Source organism: Anolis carolinensis, chromosome 2, assembly GCF_035594765.1.
Source record: "Anolis carolinensis isolate JA03-04 chromosome 2, rAnoCar3.1.pri, whole genome shotgun sequence".
Taxonomy (NCBI): Eukaryota; Metazoa; Chordata; class Lepidosauria; order Squamata; family Dactyloidae; genus Anolis; species Anolis carolinensis.
The window spans coordinates 155,852,786-155,872,854 of record NC_085842.1 but is presented as its reverse complement, the minus strand read 5'-3'; the positions used below and the strand labels follow the sequence as shown (position 1 = coordinate 155,872,854).

Below are 20,069 nucleotides of genomic sequence, written 5' to 3'. Positions count from 1 at the left end.
GAGATCTTAATGTTGTCATTTGGTTTTTAAGGCAAGATTTGTTCAGAGTGAGTTTGTATTTGCCCTTCTCTGAGGCTCAGAAAGTACGACTTTCCCAAGGTCACCTAGTGGGCTTTCGTGGCCAAGAGAGGATATGAATTCTTGTGTTCTAGGATCTTAGTCCATCACTAAAACTACTACACTATGCTGGTTCTCTTTGGTTGGAGTATAAATCCCACCATATCCAGCCAACAATGAGATTGTACACATCTAGAATGTGCATGGTTGATGATCACAAAAGATGTTCCAAAAGATGTCAGTGATAAAAGGACTCGAAAAAGTCAGCAACGAAATGCACCATTGGCAAGAAAACAATATCTATCAAAGTAGTTGTATGCCATTTTCTCTATCAGTCCCTCCCATAGTTGCCAATATTACCAAATGTCCTTTCCTCTATAGTGGCAAGAGAAACTGCTGAGACAAGGCCTGTGGTGAAGACTTGTACTTTTCATGTTCCAAATAAGAACATGAGTCCTGTTCCAGGCCCACCTTGAAGGGAAAGCATGAAAGCCAACTGCATCAAAATTGCCTTGGGGCAGCACATAATTTATAGCACCTCAGAGGCACTTTATCAAACCATGACAAGGGGTTTGATAAAGCTTTCATATGAAGCTTTGAAGTAAGAGATTGAATATTAATCTTCCACAATTAAAGTAGCTTTTTAAATTTTTTTTAAAAATTGTGTTGGAATGGGTTAATTATTTTCAGATGAAGTATAGAAGTGGTGAGAACAATGATTTGCTAGCATAAATAGTTTTTGTGCCATTAAGGCCTGCAAGCCAAGCATTTTTCTGTATGTTTTGTTTCACTTGAAAGAAACACTTCAGGATGCTTAAAAGGATTTTGTTGCTGCCAGACCTAACCCAGCCCAATAACGTTTTTTATTCTTAATTAATAGCATAATTCCTGCCAAGTCCACCTCCACATACACATGTATATATAGAGCAGAGATAAATCTCTAGCTCAGAGAGGGCTCTGGTGACCTCTCTCTATTGCTCTTCTGCTCTTCCCCTTTTCCTTCATATCTTGGCCTAAACTTTCTACAGTAGTTTTTCTTTTTACTTTTTCACACGAGAAACAATGAGTAGGCAGTTTAGTTCACGGTCTGGTGGTGGGCTCAGGATTTCCCATGGCTACACTTCTTCTGCTGTTGCCCTCCCTGGGAGGTCAAAAGGAAGCTTCAGTTCAATCTCTTTATCCCAAAGTGGGAGAGGGAATCTAGGTGTAGGTCTTGGGGATGGATTTGGTAGCAGAAGCCTCTACAGCCTAGGGGGTAATAAGAGAACCTCCCTCTATGTTGGTGGTTCAGGTGGGGGCTTTCTGGTTGGTGGGTTTGGTACTGGTGGTGGTGGTGGTGGTGGCTATGGTGGAGGCGGTGGCTATGGTGGAGGTGGTGGCTATGGTGGAGGTGGTTTTGGCAGTGGAGGATTTGGAGTTGGGGGATATGGAGCTGGAGGATATGGGCCTGGAGGTTATGGTCTTGCATTAGGAGGAGGAGGACTTGGAGGTGGTGGTGGAAGAATGGCTCCCATTGTTCCTCCTGGAGGCATCCAGCCAGTTTCTGTAAATCCCAGCCTTCTGGCCCCACTCAACTTAGAGTTTGACCCAGAGATCCAAAAAGTACGTGTGAAGGAGAGAGAGCAGATCAAGACCCTCAACAACAAGTTTGCTTCATTCATTGACAAGGTGAGACAATTAAATCAATATTCTTCACATGGGTTCTCAAAAGTCTGTGGAGGTTTGTGATGGACTTTGCAGGAACAGAGAAAAGAAAGAAGCCATTCCAGTGCTTCCTGGACTAAATAAACTTGGAATTTTTCTTGAGTTGTATATCTTCTAATGCCATGGCTTCCCTCACATAATGCGCACAGCTACTCTCTGATAGGTATTCCCACCTATATGCATAAGACTAAAGAGCACGCTAGAGCATGGATCCACTTAAAAACCAGTTGCCGCCTTCTGCAGAATTCCGGGGCTTGTAGTTTAGGGGAGAGGCCTTTAAACTGTTCAGGAATAGAGGTCTTGGGCCTCACTAAACTACAAACCCCAGAATTTGCAGGAGGCAGCAACTTGATTTAAAGTGGATCCATGCTCTAGTGTGATAAATAACTCAGGAGTCCCATGGAAAGAGGGAAGGCCTATGAATCATGTTTATATTCCTAATGCAAATTTCCTTGTCACCACTGTTACTCATATTTTTTTTCCTTATGAAATAGTTGTGCCTAATTCCAAACACTTTTTAAAAAAGCAAATCTTGAGAAGATTACAATGTGAAGATATTATGAAGGCACAGTTACATTTCAGTGAGCTATTGTGGCACATTCTAGTGAGGGATAGTAGCTGATCAATGAACTAAGAAATATTTGACCAAGTTGTTCTCTCATCATTGGCAATATTACTAGAGCAACAAAGCAGCATCAAAATTACTTAGGAAATTGCCAGTCTTCTGGAAACTGGAAATACCTAAGAGCATAAACTGTGGTTTAGTCCATTTGAAGTAAATTTCATTCATAAAATCATAGAATTGAAAGAGACTACATGGGCCATATAGTTCAACCCCCTGCCATGCAGGAAAAGCACCGTCAAAGTACCCCTGACAGATGGCCATCCAGCCTCTGTTTAAAACCCCCAAAAGAATAAGCTTCCACCACACTCCAAGGAAGTTGCTCCAAGTCCTAAACTCCAGGGCAGCAGAAACAAACCCTGTTCCTCTTCCATATGACATCCTTTCAAATATTGACACATGGCTATCATGTCTTCTCTCAACCTTCTCTCCTGCAGGCTAAACATTCCCAGCTTTTTAAGACGATCCTCATAGGGCATGGACTCCAGACCTTTGATCATTTTAGTTGCCCTTCTCTGGACACATTCCAGTTGTCAACAACCCTCTTGAATTGTGGTACCCAGAATTAGACACAGAATTCCAAATGACATGAGAGGCACCATGACTTCCCTCAATATAGACACTATACTCTTTTTCATGTAGCTCAAATTCCCATGGCTTTTTTAGCTGCTGTATTACACTGTTGGCTCGTGTTTAATTTGTTGTCTATGAAGACTCCAAGATCTTTTTCACATGGACTGTTGTTGAGCCAGGTGTTACCCATTCTGTATCTACATTTCATTTTTCTGCCTAAGTATACTATCTTACATTTGTCCTTGTTGAAATTATTTTATTAGTGTTGGCTCAACTTGCTAATTAGTTAAAGCTATTTTGAATTCTGATCCCATCTTCTGGAATATTACCTATCCCTCCTAATCAGCAGGGCAGGGGACACACTCCAAGATTTAACTTCAAGAGAACTACCGAATCACATAACATGATTCACAGTTTCACAGTAGAAGCCTCCATCCTAAGTGTTCACCATATGTAGTGTTAACACATCTCATTGTTTGATCCAGTTTATTGAGAATGACTTTTTTTTTTAAAAAAAGAGACTTGTCTCAACATAGTAATACTACTGTCAATATGTTGCACCACTATCCTGAATGAAGTTAGTTCTTATTGACTATTGTGAACCTGGAAGTAGATTCTGGGAGCTGCATGCTTTTGTGGCTTCAACTCTAAATATTGGATGTTCCTGCTGGCTTTCAGGTGCGGTTTCTGGAACAGCAGAATAAGGTTTTGGAGACCAAATTGAACCTTCTACAGCAACAAGGCAGCACAGCCACAACAATCCATATTGACCCGATGTTTGAGGCTTACATTAATAACCTCAGGAATCAGCTGGATGGTCTGGTAGGAGATCGAGGGAGACTTGATGGAGAACTAAGAAACACCCAAGATCTTGTTGAAGATTATAGAAAGAGGTAAATTAAACTTGAGATTGAGTGTTTTGTCTTGCTTGAAGAACACAGTTTCCTGATCAATAGAAGCAGTAGCATTCCATTTCACCCCTTCCAGATATTACCATGAATCAAACAGAAACTACCCAAGATTTTAGTACCTTAGATAGCTCTTACAAGGTTTGGATAAAAGCAAAAAGACATGGAATACATCAGTCAGAAGACATGAAACAGATCAATGGAGTAGAATCCTGAAGGTCTAGTACACCATTTGAAAATGTAAATGTGAGATTAGTATTTTAAAGTCCTGACTATAAAACAAATTATCATCTCAGCAGGCATCAAATGAGCACATTTTGAAAACAGGGATGGGGGCCAGACATTGGACTTATTTTCCACTTTGAAGGAGACTTTAGCTGCATACACATGTGTGTCAGGATTTTTTCCCAAATGAAAATTTTCCACTGTTGTGTGAAGTGTGTTCATGCAACAGGGCTAGCTCAAGATGTTGCCTGAGAAGATATAAGAAATGGCATCTCATATCCACCCAGCTGTAAAGTCTGCTAATCTGTTTTGCTATATGAGATAGACAATCCCACAAGCATATCTCAGCCTAATCCTTGACAAAAAGACCCCAATAACTACCATTTAAATAAGTAATCATTTCCTTTTCCTCCATGCTACGCCAGATTCGTTCACCAATGTAGTTGCTGCATTCTGCCTAGTGCTAGGGCTGTTTCAGCCATTCTACCACCTCAGAGCTTTGTGTAGATCCATCATTATGAATGAATTAATCAACGGTATGCAGTTTAGGTGCTTGCCTGCTTCAGAGCAATGCTTCTGTGATGTTTTGGCATGGATTCCAGCTTGTGGCTTTGGCTGGAGGAGTTTCCATCTCATATGAAAGAAATTAAGACTTTAAAAGCGAGAATTTACAAGGTTATAAAATTACATTTTGCTTCACAAAATGAGAGCCATAAAATCTCACTGAAGCAATTGGCATGTGTTTATTGCAGGAGTGCAATGTGATGGCACTGTTGTCATCTAGATCAAGGCTACTCATTGTGCTCTTCTTCAGATCCTGTTGCACTGCAATTCCCACCAGTCCTATCTTACAGCCAATAATGAAGAATGGTGTATACTGTAGAATGCATTTAGTGTAACAGCACTTTAACTGCTACGGAATCATGGGAGTTGTAGTTTGACAAGGCACCAACACTATTTGGCATTTTCTATAGCATTGGGCCATGGCAGTTAAAGTAGTATCAAACTGTATTAAATTTTGCAGTACAGATGGGCCTTTTGTTTCTTCTAAAAGGTAGTAATGACTGATTTCATCAATTTTCTTTACTGTAAAAAAGTTTGCAAAAACCACAATATTTTTTAAAAGCTATTTTCAAAGCAATTCTGGACTTATTCTGCATAAAATTTTCATGTGGTTATTTTGCAGATAAAAAAAATACAATTTCTGTCTGCACAAAAAAATACCTTTTCTAAGTGGAAATAATATTCCAAGGCAGAAATATTAATTCCTGTGCAGAAAATGCTGTTTTCTATGCAAATCACCCAAGTGTTTTCAGTGTTTTGCATAGAACACAGCATTTTATGTACAGAAGTGAAATATATTACTCCATGCCAAAAAGCCTATTTCTTATGCAAACAATTTTTGCTGTTTTCTTTGTAAAACAATCACATGTGAATTTTGATCAGAATAAGCCTCACACTATGGAGATTATAATCGGTACAGTATTCCTCTCATCAAAGTTTCCCAACACTTGAAAAAACATTTTGAACATGCTTTCCATCCCTAGAATTCTGGCCTTCAGGGACTTCCAATCCTCATCACTAGTTAACTAACAGTGTGGTGGATGAACAAAAAAACAGCAACAACAAAAGTTGTTTAAGAACAATGGAGTTTTATATAACAATTCTTGTGAAAGGCTGTAGCCAGGTACAGGGAACACTAAGAGTTTCAGGCCTTGTAGCAGTGCTAGCCAATGGTAAATGAAGATGGCAAGGAATTATAGTGCTGTAATCTAGTAACATTTGTAAGACCATCAGTTGCCCACCCAACAGCCCGATGTATTTTGAGAAGTCTATATTCCAGAGCTTTATCTTTAGTCATGATTCTCCCAGTGTATCTCAGATGTCAGTCCAAGTGATTTCACACTGAGTGGCAGAACGTGCCATTTTAGAATGGTAAACAGCTACTTGTTCATTTGGACCAGAATATTTCTACACTGATCCTGGCACAGTATGCGGATACTCTGTTATGATGCCTTTCCGGGCTCCATAATTATTTACCCTCTTTGTGATTTTATTTGCAGGGTGGTTGTAATCTATTAAATCTTGGTACTCCCTGAGGGTGATTTAAATGAAACTTTTCAGGAAGAAACCATACCTTGTCATTCTTTCTCTTGCTTCTTCTTTGAAGAAGAGCTGAAACCCAAATATGATTCTTCCTTTGACAGGTATGAAGATGAAATCAACAAGCGCACTACTGCTGAAAATGAATTTGTTGACATCAAGAAGGTGATGATTTTTTTTTAAAAAAAGTGCTTGAATTTCTAAGTGTGGATATGTTTAATCAACAGAATAAGTGTTATCTCTTAAGTGATGAATTAGAACAAAATGTCAGATCCAGTTCCAGATCATTTGCTGATTCTCAAAATACTTGATCATGGGGTGGAAAGGAAAACAATGCAGCTAATCTCAGCTTGCAACTACCAACAAACAGTAATTGAAAAGATGTGGTAAATTACTGAAAGAAAGATCTTATTGGTTATTGTTTGACACATTCATTGCCATTCTATATCCAATTACTTGGTAGAAAAAAGACCATTAAATTCCACAAGATTTGCACAAGCATTACAATCCTTATATGATTAGAATCATAGGATCATACGAGTTGGAAAAGTCTCAATGGTTATTTAGTCAAACACCATCATTCAGGAATTCACAATCAAAGCACTATTGTAAAATGGTCATACTGCCTCTGTTTAAAAACCTCCAGAGTAGAAGGCTCCACCACACTCTGAGGCAGCATACTCCATTGTTGAACAGCAATTACCATCAAGAAATGTTTGCTAATGTTTAGATCAGTGGTTCTCAACATATGGGTCCCCAGGGCTTTTGGCCTTCAACTCCCAGAAATCCTAACAGCTGGTAAACTGGCTGGGATGTCTGGGAGTTGTAGATGAAAACATCTGAGGACCCACAGGTTGAGAGCCACTGGTTTAAATGGAATCTCCATTGCTCTGTGTCCTAGTCTCTAGAACAATAGGAGACAGGCTTGTTCCCTCCTCAATATGACATTCAGAATTGTAGTTGTTCTCAAGTATTTATAAGAGTACTCAGTTACAAGCATTATTTCTAATGAGTTTCTCCCAAGTTCCATAAAGAACTTATGAAGTGAGGTCTGAAGCAGGGCAATCTGGTGCCCTTCCAGTATTAAGGTGTCATTGGCTTGATGTGGGGATGTTGTAATCCAAAATGTCAGAAGGTGTACTCTGCCAGACCAATAGTTTAGTCTAGTATAAAACAGCTCTCTGGATTATTTGCCCATTCTACTTGCATTTAATGTGTGAACAACTTTTCCCCTTCTTTCAGAATGTTGATGGTGGCTTCATGCACAAGATAGAGCTGGGGGCAAAGGCTGATGGTCTGACAGATGAGATAAACTTCCTGAGAGCTCTCCATGAAGCAGTAAGTGCTTATATCTGTTGATTATGTTGTGAGTGGTGAGAAATCCATTGCAGGCTGGAATCTATCAATGGGCACCAAGGCAGGAATTTACATTGATTTCTCTTTCAAAGCCCTCAAATGATGATGATGACCACTGATGTTTTATCACCACCACCACCATCAATATTATTTATATAGACAGCTGGGAATAACTTGCAGATGCTTTGAGATGATAACAGGTATCTTTTTAAAGTTCTGGTTTACTCATTTCAAAATTGGTTCAAACTACCACTAGCACTCAGAAGCTGAATAATGTTGAATATTGATGCAAACAGAGCCAATTACTCTAATCAGTCAGACTAATATTCAGTATCTGCATTGATCTGCACTATAGTTAGAAGATATAAAGGAATCAAGTAGCATCTTTCAGTCAAACTGGAAAAGGACATTTCTAGCATAGGAATTTGTGAGTGAAGATATTACTGGATTCCTTTACACCAGGGGTCCCCAAACTTTTTAAGCAGAGGGCCGGTCCACAATCCTTCAGACTCTTGAGGGGCCGAATTATCATTTGAAAAAAAAAATACAAACAAATTCCTATGCATACTGCACGTGTCTTATTTGTATAGCAACAACAACAACAACAACAACGAAAGAACAATACAATATTTAAAAATGAAAACAATTTTAACCAACATAAACCTATTAGGATTTCAATGGAAAGTGTGGGCCTGCTTCTGGCCAATGAGATAGTCAAGTTAATTAGGATTGTTGTTGTTGTTGTTGTTGTTGTTGTTGTTGTTGTTGTGTGCCTTCAAGTCATGTCAGACTTTGGCCGAGCCTAAGTCTAAAATTAATTATTTATTTACTGCATTTATTTACTACATTTATATCCCACCCTTCTCACCCTGAAGGGGACTCGGAGCAGCTGTATGTACATACAATGTATTATATTATTAGCATAGCACAATATTAGCATTATATATTACTGTATTGAACTATACCACTATACTATTATATAATAGGTAATATATAACATACAATTAATATTATTATATGGTATTACTATTAGTATTATATTGTATAACATAAGATTATTATCAATATTATATGTATATACAATATATTATTAAAACTGATATAAAAATATTATATTATAAAACTGAGGGCGGGGGCCAGGTAAATGACCTTGGAGGGCCGCATCCGGCCCCCGGGCCTTAGTTTGGGGACCCCTGCTTTACACCATTTCCTCCAAGGAAAGGAAGACTGATATGCCCAAACTAATATAGACCATTATTTTAGTAATTGAAATGATATATGTTGGGTCTATTTCAGGAGTGACCAGAGGCCAAGTTTTTTGTGGTGTCCATTCAACTTGCGATAGGACTCATTGGGTGCATTTACACTGTAGAATTAATTCAGTTCGGTACCACTTTAACTACCATAGCTCAATGCTATGAAATCCCCAGTTGCAGTTTTACAAGGTCTTGAGCATTCTCTGCCCTCTTCTTCCTCCTCCTCCTCCTCCTCCTCCTCCTCCTCCTCCTCCTCCTCGTCTTCTTCTTCTTCTTCTTCTCTGCCTCTCTTCATGGTTCAACGCGGGTTACAATAGAGCTAGTGTCTCACTAGACTACAACTACCAAGATTCCATAGTATCGAGTCATGTTAGTTAATGTCAAACTCTTTTAATTCTACATTATAGATGTACTCATTGTCATCCACTGGACATTTCTATTAGAAATAGGGAGGAAATGACCAACTGCAGCCCCCAACTGGGGGGGCGAGCATTGCTACTGGACATCTTTTCAGGCTCTCTCCTCTCATTCTATTGTTAGAGAGAAGTAGGGGCTTTTTCACATCAGGATGTAATCAGATTTCCTGGAGAATTTTTTTTAAAAATGCTTATATATACACCAAAGACCTTAATGAATTCACACTTTTTGAATTAATAATATGTGAACTAGAAGGTTGCTTTCCTTCTGGACTCTCACTTCTCAATTTTGCAATGCAAGAAACCCCCCTCAAAAACAAATTTTGGGTATCAACATGTCTGCATTAGAACATATGCACAAAAACATACATGAAAAAGCACGAACATTTTAATATAGACTTTCTTCTGTCAAAGTTGGAACCTGATGCAGAAATTGGATGAAAGCAGTAAAAACTAGAAAAAATAGAAACTCTCAAAAATATCATGAGCAGTTTTGTCCTCTCAAAACTTTGAGTCTTTCATAAAACGGATGGCACATGGAATCTACCAAAAATGAGTAGTTGCTTTATGTACCAAATTAGTAAAAAGTGGCCCCACAACTGAATTTGGTAACCTTTGTTTTTATTGTTTTAATTATTGATATCTCCTTATTTTGGAATTCAGATTCCACAGGTGATTCATACAAAATAAGACTATTCACAATCTATATGTCTTTATGCTTATCTTTTCATCTCTCCATCCACCCATCCATCCTCTCAGACATTCAGCATTATTCTGGGGACTACGGGTAGAAAGATACTAGTGCATACATGATTTTAGTTGTACACTTCCTATAAACATCTGTTTGATAACATGTCAAAGAGAATTCAAGGTTAGATATGTACAGAAACAGTGTGTCTTAAATGTTGAGGGACTTTCTAGAGTGTCAATCTCTGCTTTGGGGAATCTTTCATCTGGCTCCAAGATTATACTGTCCTTATTAACCAAACAAATCTGCAACATATCAACATATTGGTCAGTATATATTTATTTATTTACAGCATTTATATTCCGCCCTTCTCACCCCGAAGGGGACTCAGGGCGGATCACATTACACATATAGGCAACCATTCAATGCCTTTAACATAGAACAAAGACAAACAAACATAGGCTCAGAGCGGGGCTCGAACTCATGACCTCCTGATTCATTGCAGTTAATTGCAGCTGGTTTGCTCTCCTGCCTGCACCACAGCCCGGGTATATATATATATATATATATATATATATATATATGAATTGGTCTTCACTAGAACCCAAAACTGGTGACAAAATATCTAGTGAGGGATCTGATCTGCATTTTAAGTTGGCAGATACAAACCAATATTTCCTTGGGAGAAATTACCATACAGATTAATTTCAAGACCACCAATGTGTAGTACCTATATCATTTCATTTACTTAAGTTACTTATATTTGTACCCTTATATACAAATTCTTTTCTTTGATAGTAGGGTTTAGGTGATGGACTGATCATATGATTTTGTTTTGATTTGAAGGAACTGTCTCAGATTCAAGGACGGATCAGTGACACCAACATTGTTCTACAAATGGACAACAATAGAGATATAGATCTCAACAGCATCATTTCTGAAGTGAAAGCACAATATGAAGACATTGCTAACAGAAGCCGAGCTGAAGCAGAGGCTTTGTACCAAAGCAAGGTAGGATACAATGTACACAGCACAGATTCCTTTATACAGGAATCCCCTGTTTTATGATGATAAGCTCTTTCAATCATTCCATTTATACCCTGAACCATATTTAGAGTATTTTGCATAGTCTTGCTCTTTTGATGTTTTTGGAACTATTATTGTCTCTCTCCCCCCCCCCCCCCCACCAACTAATTTGGCTCTCTTTATTTTGTCTCTCCCAGTCTATGTGTACACTCCTTTTTTCCTCAGTAGACTTGGTACCATCTTTCTAATTCAGTCTATGTTCAGTTGTTCATGGTGCAGCTTAGATATGATAGAAAGTGCACCTCTGATACAGTACTGTACAGTATTTGTGCTTATAATGCAGTATTCATACTGTACTTATATTTGTGTTTCTAATATGTATTATTCTTCTGTAATATATATAATTTATATAGCTTATTTAGCTCAGAAGTGAACCGAGGGTACAAGTTATAATGTATTTGAAAACACAAAGTTAAAAAAAAACTTGACATTGTACGAAATGTCCTTTAACCCGTAGCTGGCCACTTGGAGTGCCTCTGGTGTTGCTGTAGGAAGGTCCTCCATTGTGCATGTGACAGGGCTCAGGCTGCATTGTAATAGGTGGTCTGTGTTTGCTCTTCTCCACACTTGCATGTCATGGACTCCACTTTGTGGTCTCATTTCTTAAGGTTGGCTCTGCATCTCATGGTGTTCAGAGCGCAGTCTGTTCAGCGCCATCTAAGTCACCCAGTCTTCTCTGTGCCCAGGAGGGAGTCTCTCATCCGGCGTCAGCCACTGATTGAGGCTCCAGATTTTAGCCTGTCACTTCTTGTAAGTCAGGGCACAATCCAGGGTAATACAATTATTATGTATTAAATATTTAGTACTACAATACATAACAGTCAGAATGCAATCTATAGTAATAATTACAGTATTATTGAGAGTGAGAGATTGGAATATGTATGTATAATATCTATACACATAGTAAAATTGAAAAATCTGTATGTGTGTATGTGGCATGGGTGCCCACTTACACAGGCAGCCTCCAACCTCCACAAACAGCTTTAATTCAGAGTGCTGGGGAGCCACCAAAGCACTCCTTCCAAGGATGTTGCAGTTATAGTTAGCCACATCCAACTTTCTCTCTTCATTTGCATGACCCCGCCCACTGTCTCTCCCTTAACCCTTTCCTATTCTTTTTTATGGTATACAGCAATTGAACATACTAGAGAGAAAGGTTTAGGGAGAATTCACCATGATTTATAGGAGTTGTAGGGACTGGGATGTATAGTTCACCTGCAATCTAAGACCACTCTGAAGTCCACCAACAATGGACTTGGAACTAACTTGCCACACAGACCCAGCATAGACAACTTTGCATACTGGCAGAGTTTGAGGGTGTTTGGCCTTGACATCCAGGAGTTATAGTTCATCCATATTCAGAGAACACTGAACCTATCTGATGACAGATCTGGACCAAACTTGGCACACAAATTCAATATGGCAAACTGGGAATACTTTTGCAAAAATAGTTCCAGAGTGTCAAAAATATAAAAAATTAAAATGGCTCAATCTGTCATACAAGAATGGGATAACATTCCACTCTTCCCACACTTGCTACCACCTTTTAGCATGTAGTGCTTGGAATGCCCACTTCCCTGTGTCCAATGGTGTGGCCAGCTTTCAAAAAATTGAAGAGACAGTTTGACCATGTTTATGTTGCTCCCTTCAGGCTCTGTAAGGTTACTTGCCCATTGTCTTGAAATCCTGGAACTGACACTGCTTCAAATAGCCCAATCACTAAAGGAAGGATTTATATTTGTCTTGCAGTTTCAGGAACTTCAGAGTACAGCTGTCAATCATGGAGATGATTTAAAAAACACTAAGAATGAGATTGCAGAGCTCAGTCGGATCATCCAGAGAATGAAAGCAGAAATTGACAATGTGAAAAAGCAGGTGAGTTGACTGGATGATTTTCTGTGTTAGTGATGTACATATTATATTTTTCATCTGTTTCATTCGTGTATTTGTTTAGTATCGTCCATTCAAATGCACTAAATGAAAGATGTCATTTTCAGATGAAACAAAAGTGACATGAAACACAAACCTGCACGGTCACCATGCTAGCTTTCATTTTCCTTTCTTGTCAGGCTGCATAACAATAAGTAGGTACTGACAGAGGGCTGCTTTCCCATTACAGCTAATATTATTATTATTAATAATAATAGTAACTCTGGGACCCTAAGCTGGGTCTGAGAGAGGTCTTCTTCCCACATGACAGCTGATGTGTTCTAATGGGCATTAATAATAATATTAATATGAATAACAATAGTTATTCTGGGACCCTAAGCTGAGTCTGAGAGAGGTCTGCTTCCCCGTGACATCTGATATGTACCAATGGGTGTTAATAATAATATTAATATTAATAACAATAGTTATTCTGGCACCCTAAGCTGAGTCTGAGAGAGGTCTGCTTCCCCGTGACATCTGATATGTACCAATGGGTGTTAATATTAATATTAATATTAATAACAATAGTTATTCTGGGACCCTAAGCTGAGTCTGAGAGAGGTCTGCTTCCCTTTGACAGCTGATGTGTATCAATGGGTGTTAATAATAATATTAATATTTATAACAATAGTTATTCTGGCACTGTAAGCTGAGTCTGTGAGAGGTCTGTTTCCCATGACAGCTGATGTGTGTCAATGAGTGTTAATAATAATAATCTTATTATTAATAACAATAGTACTCTGGGGAAGACCCAAACATTTTAAAAGTTGGTGGGCTAAAAGGAGTCGAAATGCCCTCTGTTTGTGGTGATTTTCACCCCTCTAGCCCAAAAACTGAGTGGGGGGGGGGGGGTGAGCCTCGGAAACCCTCCTATTGCCACCAATAGTCCAAAAAAATTCATTTTTTTGGTAAGCGAGAACAAAATTCTATTCGTATAGGTACCCTGTTTTCAGAAACGGGGACAAATACAAAACTGATACAAAACAAATGAAACTAAACAAAATGAACAGCAATTCCATACAAATGCACATCACTAATGTAGGTACATGTAAAGTAAACCATGCTAAAAGGAAGTGGCATAGCAGCATTCACAGAGAATGAAGTAAACCAGACCAATTAATTTCAGCGTTATGAAATTTCACACACAGAACAGCAATCACTAGAATTTGTAGCTTGCTGTCTGAAAAACTTACAGTTCCTACAAGACCCCTTCTGTCCAAGTCAACACTATTATATTAAGAATATTTGAACAATCAGTGGTATAACACCAAAATCTATAAAATCCCAAATCTTAGCAACTTGATAGCAAAATCAAAGATTATATATAACTATGTGAATCTGGAAGAAATGCGCTCTCCTTGTAAATTATGTGCTCATATGTCCGTAGTTTTTCCAGGAGATGTATGCAACTGCTTTCTCTTGCTCAATGGATACTTGAATTATTGATAGATGATACTGCTTAATGTAATGCTACATATTATGACATATGTAATATAAGCACTTGCAAAACTAGAAACCTATTGATGTATGACTTCTCTCAAACATGCTTCAGATTGCTGGTCTCCAGACAGCTATTGCTGATGCAGAACAACGTGGGGAGTTGGCTCTGAAAGATGCCAGAGTAAAACTGACAGATCTGCAACATGCCCTACAAAGCGCCAAGGATGAGCTGGCACGTCTGTTGCGGGATTATCAGGAACTGATGAATGTCAAATTGGCCCTGGATGTTGAGATTGCCACATATAGGACTCTTCTGGAAGGAGAGGAGTGCAGGTGAGTGCCATCTTGTGATGGTTTCTTAGATTTCACACAATGTTACTCAGAGCTGGGATAAACAGGCATCTTTAAGCCAGAATCTTCATGATAACTTAAGCTTGAATAGATAGAGGGTCAAGAAAATGTAGGCACTTCTGAGGACAGAATTCAAAGACTTTGGATTTGTCTACATGAACTAAAACATGTGGATTCACTCAAATTCAGCACTTGTCGTCTTCTTGATGAATTGTGACTTCCAGTGAGTATTCTGGGTTGTCTGCCTTTACCTCCAATTTTAGGGCTTTGCAATAGTCTAGACAGCTGTATAAAGTCTATTGCAGACCAAATCACTGCCATCACCCTTTCCATTAACTGGTCTGTGCAAGGGAAGGGAATGGTTCATCCTCATGTTGCCGCCTCTGCTCCTTGCTGGCCACAGAACTCCCAGTAATTCACATCTGATGTCAAAATGGGGTGTCTGTGTGACCAGCAAAAAGAAGAGTGTTGCTCAGCCAGCATGTACATACTGTATCTGGGCAGTTCTGGGGCAGAAAAAACCCAGAGTAATCGTTCCAATGCAGATGTGGCTATAGTTTGTTACTCCAGAATATCAGTCTGCAAAGGGATCTTGAAATTAATTCCAGCACAAAATGACTGTAGTTCAAGTCAATCATTTTGGGATTATTGAAGACAATTATTCAGGTGATAATGTCTATTGTTCCTGTTTTCATTGCACAGATTTTATAACATTTCCCATGCATTTTTAGTTATGCAGGTGCTTTTGTTTTACATTTGCATGGAATATTATCTGATGTTATAGGAATGTCCCAATTGTAATGTTTATCTTTAGGTTTGGAATAACCATTATCTATGTTCATATTTAATAAGCATTGTAGATTGTTAGACATCATGAATAACATCACATGCATATGTACATCACATGAGACTGCCACACATCTTTATTTTTAATTATTCTACATTTCCCTAATTGGTTTCAGATGGAAGGAGTGGAAGTCTACAAATCTGGTGGGCACCCCAGTTAGCAAAGCAGAAAATAGGGGGAAATATAATAACTACCTCTAAGGTGGTTTGAGGGGCCTTTAAACTGCTCATCCAGAGAAGCCGAGGGCCTCCCTAAACTACATATTCCATTCTGCAGGAGGCAGTCATAGCATTTAAAGTGGATTAAAGTGGATCAATGCCCAAGTGTGATGAGGTTCTATGGCAGTGGTTCTCAACCTGTGGGTTCCCAGGTGTTTTTTTCCTACAACTCCCAGAAATCCAGGCCAGTTTACCAGCTGCCAAAACATCTGGAGACCCACAGGTTGAGAAACACTGCCCTATAGCATGTTTCTGGCTTAAGTAGAATCAAAACACAGGATTCAACTATTATCCACAGCTAAGTGCACGTTGAAGCATATCCTCCATGGGATATACCATACTATGGTATATTTCTGTTTGAAAACATAGAACATATTCTGAATTGAAAAAAAACCTTACTCATTTACCTGTTTATTGCATTTTTAAATCTGTCTTTTCCCTAGTGAGGGATCCAAGGCAGCTCACCAAACAAAACGTTTCCCTGTTTTTGAAATGTTTGTATCTCTGGATGTTAGAACTTTCAGTAGTATCTTCCTTTTGCCTGTTTGCTACAATGACTTGTATTTACCCAAAACCAGGTTTTTTGGCGGGTGGCAGTCTTAGACTTATTTTTTTGGGAGGAACACAGAGAGCTGCATCAGATAAATAGTTTCCTCCCAGTTTTGCCAGAAATCGCTGCGGCGGATAACAATTTCATCTTAAACCAAAGTCAAGGTGCAGTAGACATCTGCTACTGCACCTTGACTTTGGTTTAAGAAGAAACTGTTATCCACCACAAAAAAAGAAAGAAATGTGTAATGGGGGAAAACTGGAGGACATCCAGGGTTGAAAGATTAGTAGAAAATTACATACTGGGTATATTCTGGAGTGTGTTGAAGGGCAAAATGGAGGTCCCAAAGAAGAATTCTGCTTCTTCCATTTCCTTCAGTCCACAAAAGCATAACATTTGGATAGTCAACATTTAAAATTTGCTCCCCCCACCCCTTTCCACTCAATAACTACATGCTTGTGTTTCTGCCAACAGGCAGTCAAGATCAAGGAGGCACAGAAGTTAGTTTTAACACCCAAATCTACCTTTTTCTATTTATCTTTTAAAAGCATGCTTCAGGTTTTGTCACCACCCTGAGTACTTAATCAGGAAGGCAGTGCTGTGATCAGAGGACAGTGCTGAGATATCTTTCTTCAAAAACATTTTAATCTTTGATTCTCTTAACTTATCTGGGACATTTCCATCCCACCCTTTCTCTTTTATAGGATGTCTGGAGAACTCACCACCCCTGTCAGTATGTGTAAGTATCTTGGTGGTATTACCTAACTCTGGATCCCTGTGATATTGTCTTCCTTCCCATGCCACAGGAGTAATATGTCTAAGGCCACATGTTGTTTGCACTAGTGGTTTTATGGGCGATGAATTGGCTTTACACACATACACAGTAAAATGAAGATAACCAATCTATTTAAACACATCAGTAGGGAAACTGTAGCCAGGACCATGTCAGAAGATAGAATAGAACATCTTTATTGTCATTGTACATTGTACAACAAAATTAAGTGCTTTCTCCAGCACACATAAAAAAACACACACACACACACACCCATCTCTCCACAGGTCAACCTCCACTGCATAGCCCCCAATGCCACATCAATGTGAAACCATGGAGTTCAGTATAGTTACAGCTCTAAGATAAAAGCTATATCTCCATCTGTTTGTCCTTGTCTTTGTCTGACAGATGGTCATAATATTCTGGGTGAGATGGATGCTTAAGAATGCTCTGAGCTTTTTAAAATAGCAGAACTCATAAAGTTCTCCCAAAGAGGGAGATGGCACCCAATGATTTTCTGTGTAGTATTGGTAACCCTTTGGTTACCCTCCTTATCTGCCACTATGCAGTTAGCTGGCTGTTTGGTGTTGTCCAGCCTTGTTCTGTAACACACATTTCCCTGCATATCCTTCTTTTGTATGCAGTGGTGTTAAATCTCTGTCTAGTCTAGCCCAGTAATGTTTGCTCCTCTATAGAAACTTCTTTTACTTTATTGATTTGTATGAAGTACGCTGGAGATTGGTCTGGATCACATTTTAGTAACAAACCTGTTTTTCTTCTAGCGGTGATCAGCAGCTCTTCTAGCATTGGTGGAAGCAGTTACGGCATCGGAGGTCTTGGAGGTGGTGGTGGAGGAGGTCGAGTGAGCAGTGGAGGATTTGGCCTGGGCACTGGTGGTGGTGGAGGAGGAGGAAGTGGTGGTGGTGGTGGAGGTCTTGGCCTTGGGATAGGTGGTGGAGGTGGTGGAGGTTATGGTGTGAGTAGTGGGATTGCTACTGGAGGGAGAAGCTACAGTTCTGGAAGTGCCCGGGGCTTTGGTGGGGGGTTGACTGCTGGAGGAGGAGGAGCAGGAGGAGGTGGGAGCTCCTCAAGCACAAAATATGTCTCAACAACTTCATCTTCAAGCAAGAAAATAGTTAGATAAAAAGCAAATGTCCACACACATCTATCCACAACCAGACAATTCTGGAAAAGTTCCTCTTTCTAATTGCCTAGACTCCAATCTAGTAGTCCATCCTTTACACCTGTGATGGAAACACCCCCATACATGCCCATGATCGCATGAGAGGCATATGTTGGCTGCTCATGAGAAATCCCTGTGCATCTGTCTTGACCCACCTGTTGAGCTACAACTTCCGTCATCTCCACTTTGCATAGCTGCTGTGGTGATGAAAATTTTCACCACATTTAAAGGACATGAATTAGAGAAAGGTCATCTCAGTCTTGGTCTGTTTGGGGGGGGGGGGGGGAAACCATGCTGAACTCCCACGTTAGGCTGATTGAGATCTATTGCATAAATGTATCTCCCTCATGGCCCTGTTTTCCTCTTGCCTTCATCATCTAACTGGCATAACTGCATCTCTATAATTCTAGTCCTGTTCCCTTCCATCCCTTCAGTTTGTACATCTTTATTCAGTGAAGCTGAATCAAAGGTCATCTGCTGAACAGTTTTGCTCATTGCTTCTGATTAAAGGAAAGAAAAAAGAAAAATACTTTGTGCCCCATAATTGTGCATATTTTGAAATCTTAAAAATAAATCATACAAACCTAGAAGGAAATTTCATTCAGTCTCTCTATAAATATCCACAAATTCTGAGAACTATTTTTGGTATGAAAAGCAAATAATATAACCATCTAAATGTCATTGCTATGTTGTTAATATTTGGAGATACAATTCAGGCAATAGAAAATGCCATTTTACATTTAATGACTGGAAGTACTTTTGTTCCAAAGACATTTGATATGGCTGAGAGTCTGTTTTGATTTCTCTGAATAATTACAAACTACTTCTGACACCTTGTGGCTTATGCACTGACTTGTTTAACAAAGGAGCTGGAGAAAGAGAAAATGCTTAAAATGCCTATAAGTTAATTTTATAATTTTGTTCTCATGATATCTCTTCATGGTCAGAAAAGTAACAGAATATGACTTTGGGCTGCACTAATGGCATTTCTGAATAAAAAAGGTGAGGCTCGGCTATATATTCCATAATAGCCACAGTGTTTAGTCCTCAATTAACGTTATCAAATTTATTCCTTTCATAACTCCTTGGTGGAGTGTATGCTGAACTTGGCTGACCTCTGCCCAGTGGTAATTTTTACTTGTTTAGGATGGAAAAGTAGAGAGATGAAGAACATTTTAACACTGATGCCATAGTATTTCCATTGTGATGTCTAGCCATTCTAATTTGTGATATAGTGATGTAGTCCAGAACTCTTTATTCAAAGTAGATTGATTGTTCTCTTGATATGGAAACCATCACCCATCACTTTTTTTTAATAAAGGAATCCAAAAATCCAACCAATTCAACTTTTAATGTTTTTTAATTGTCCACTACTATCTGTTGTACATACAGTTACAGTGATTATTCCTTTGCTTGCTGTTTGTTGTTCTGAATTTCTTCACACTTTTTATGGCAAATAAACTGCATTGTGATATCTATTTCCTACCTGTGTGTGTTTTTAGAACTGGGCAATATGAAGATATGAAGATGGGGGTTACGGCCTTGCATTCAAAGGAGGAAAATTTTGTGGGGATGATGGAAGAATGATCCCTGTTGATCCTCCTGGAGGCATCTAGTCAGTCTTTGTCAACGCCAGCTTCCTGTCCCTATCTAACTTTAAGGCTGACCCAGAGACCCATAAATTATGTGCACAGGAAAAAGAGCAGAGAAGCCACAAGTTTGCTTCATTGATTGACAAGATGTATAAATTAAATCCGTTATTTGAATAGAATATCAAAGAGCTCT

At 39.0% G+C, this 20,069-nt stretch overlaps 1 protein-coding gene across 1 annotated transcript; it reads left to right on the top strand.

The window, feature by feature from the left end:
• The first annotated feature begins 1,016 nt into the window (after positions 1–1,016).
• Positions 1,017–19,762, top strand: LOC100560433 (keratin, type II cytoskeletal 5). Its single transcript, XM_003217024.4, has 9 exons — positions 1,017–1,725; positions 3,635–3,849; positions 6,297–6,357; positions 7,435–7,530; positions 10,755–10,919; positions 12,744–12,869; positions 14,476–14,696; positions 17,034–17,068; positions 17,884–19,762. Exons 1-9 carry the CDS (start codon positions 1,120–1,122, stop codon positions 18,243–18,245), a joined length of 1,887 nt encoding a protein of 628 aa, XP_003217072.1. The 5' UTR covers positions 1,017–1,119; the 3' UTR covers positions 18,246–19,762.
• The last annotated feature ends 307 nt before the right edge of the window (positions 19,763–20,069 follow it).

Bases quoted from the DNA above. Each gene is read 5' to 3' on its own strand.
- LOC100560433 (XM_003217024.4), top strand. From the start codon at position 1,120: ATGAGTAGGCAGTTTAGTTCACGGTCTGGTGGTGGGCTCAGGATTTCC. The intron at 1,726-3,634 runs GTGAGACAATTA...GCTGGCTTTCAG, and splicing joins TTGCTTCATTCATTGACAAG to GTGCGGTTTCTGGAACAGCA. The intron at 10,920-12,743 runs GTAGGATACAAT...TTTGTCTTGCAG, and splicing joins AGGCTTTGTACCAAAGCAAG to TTTCAGGAACTTCAGAGTAC.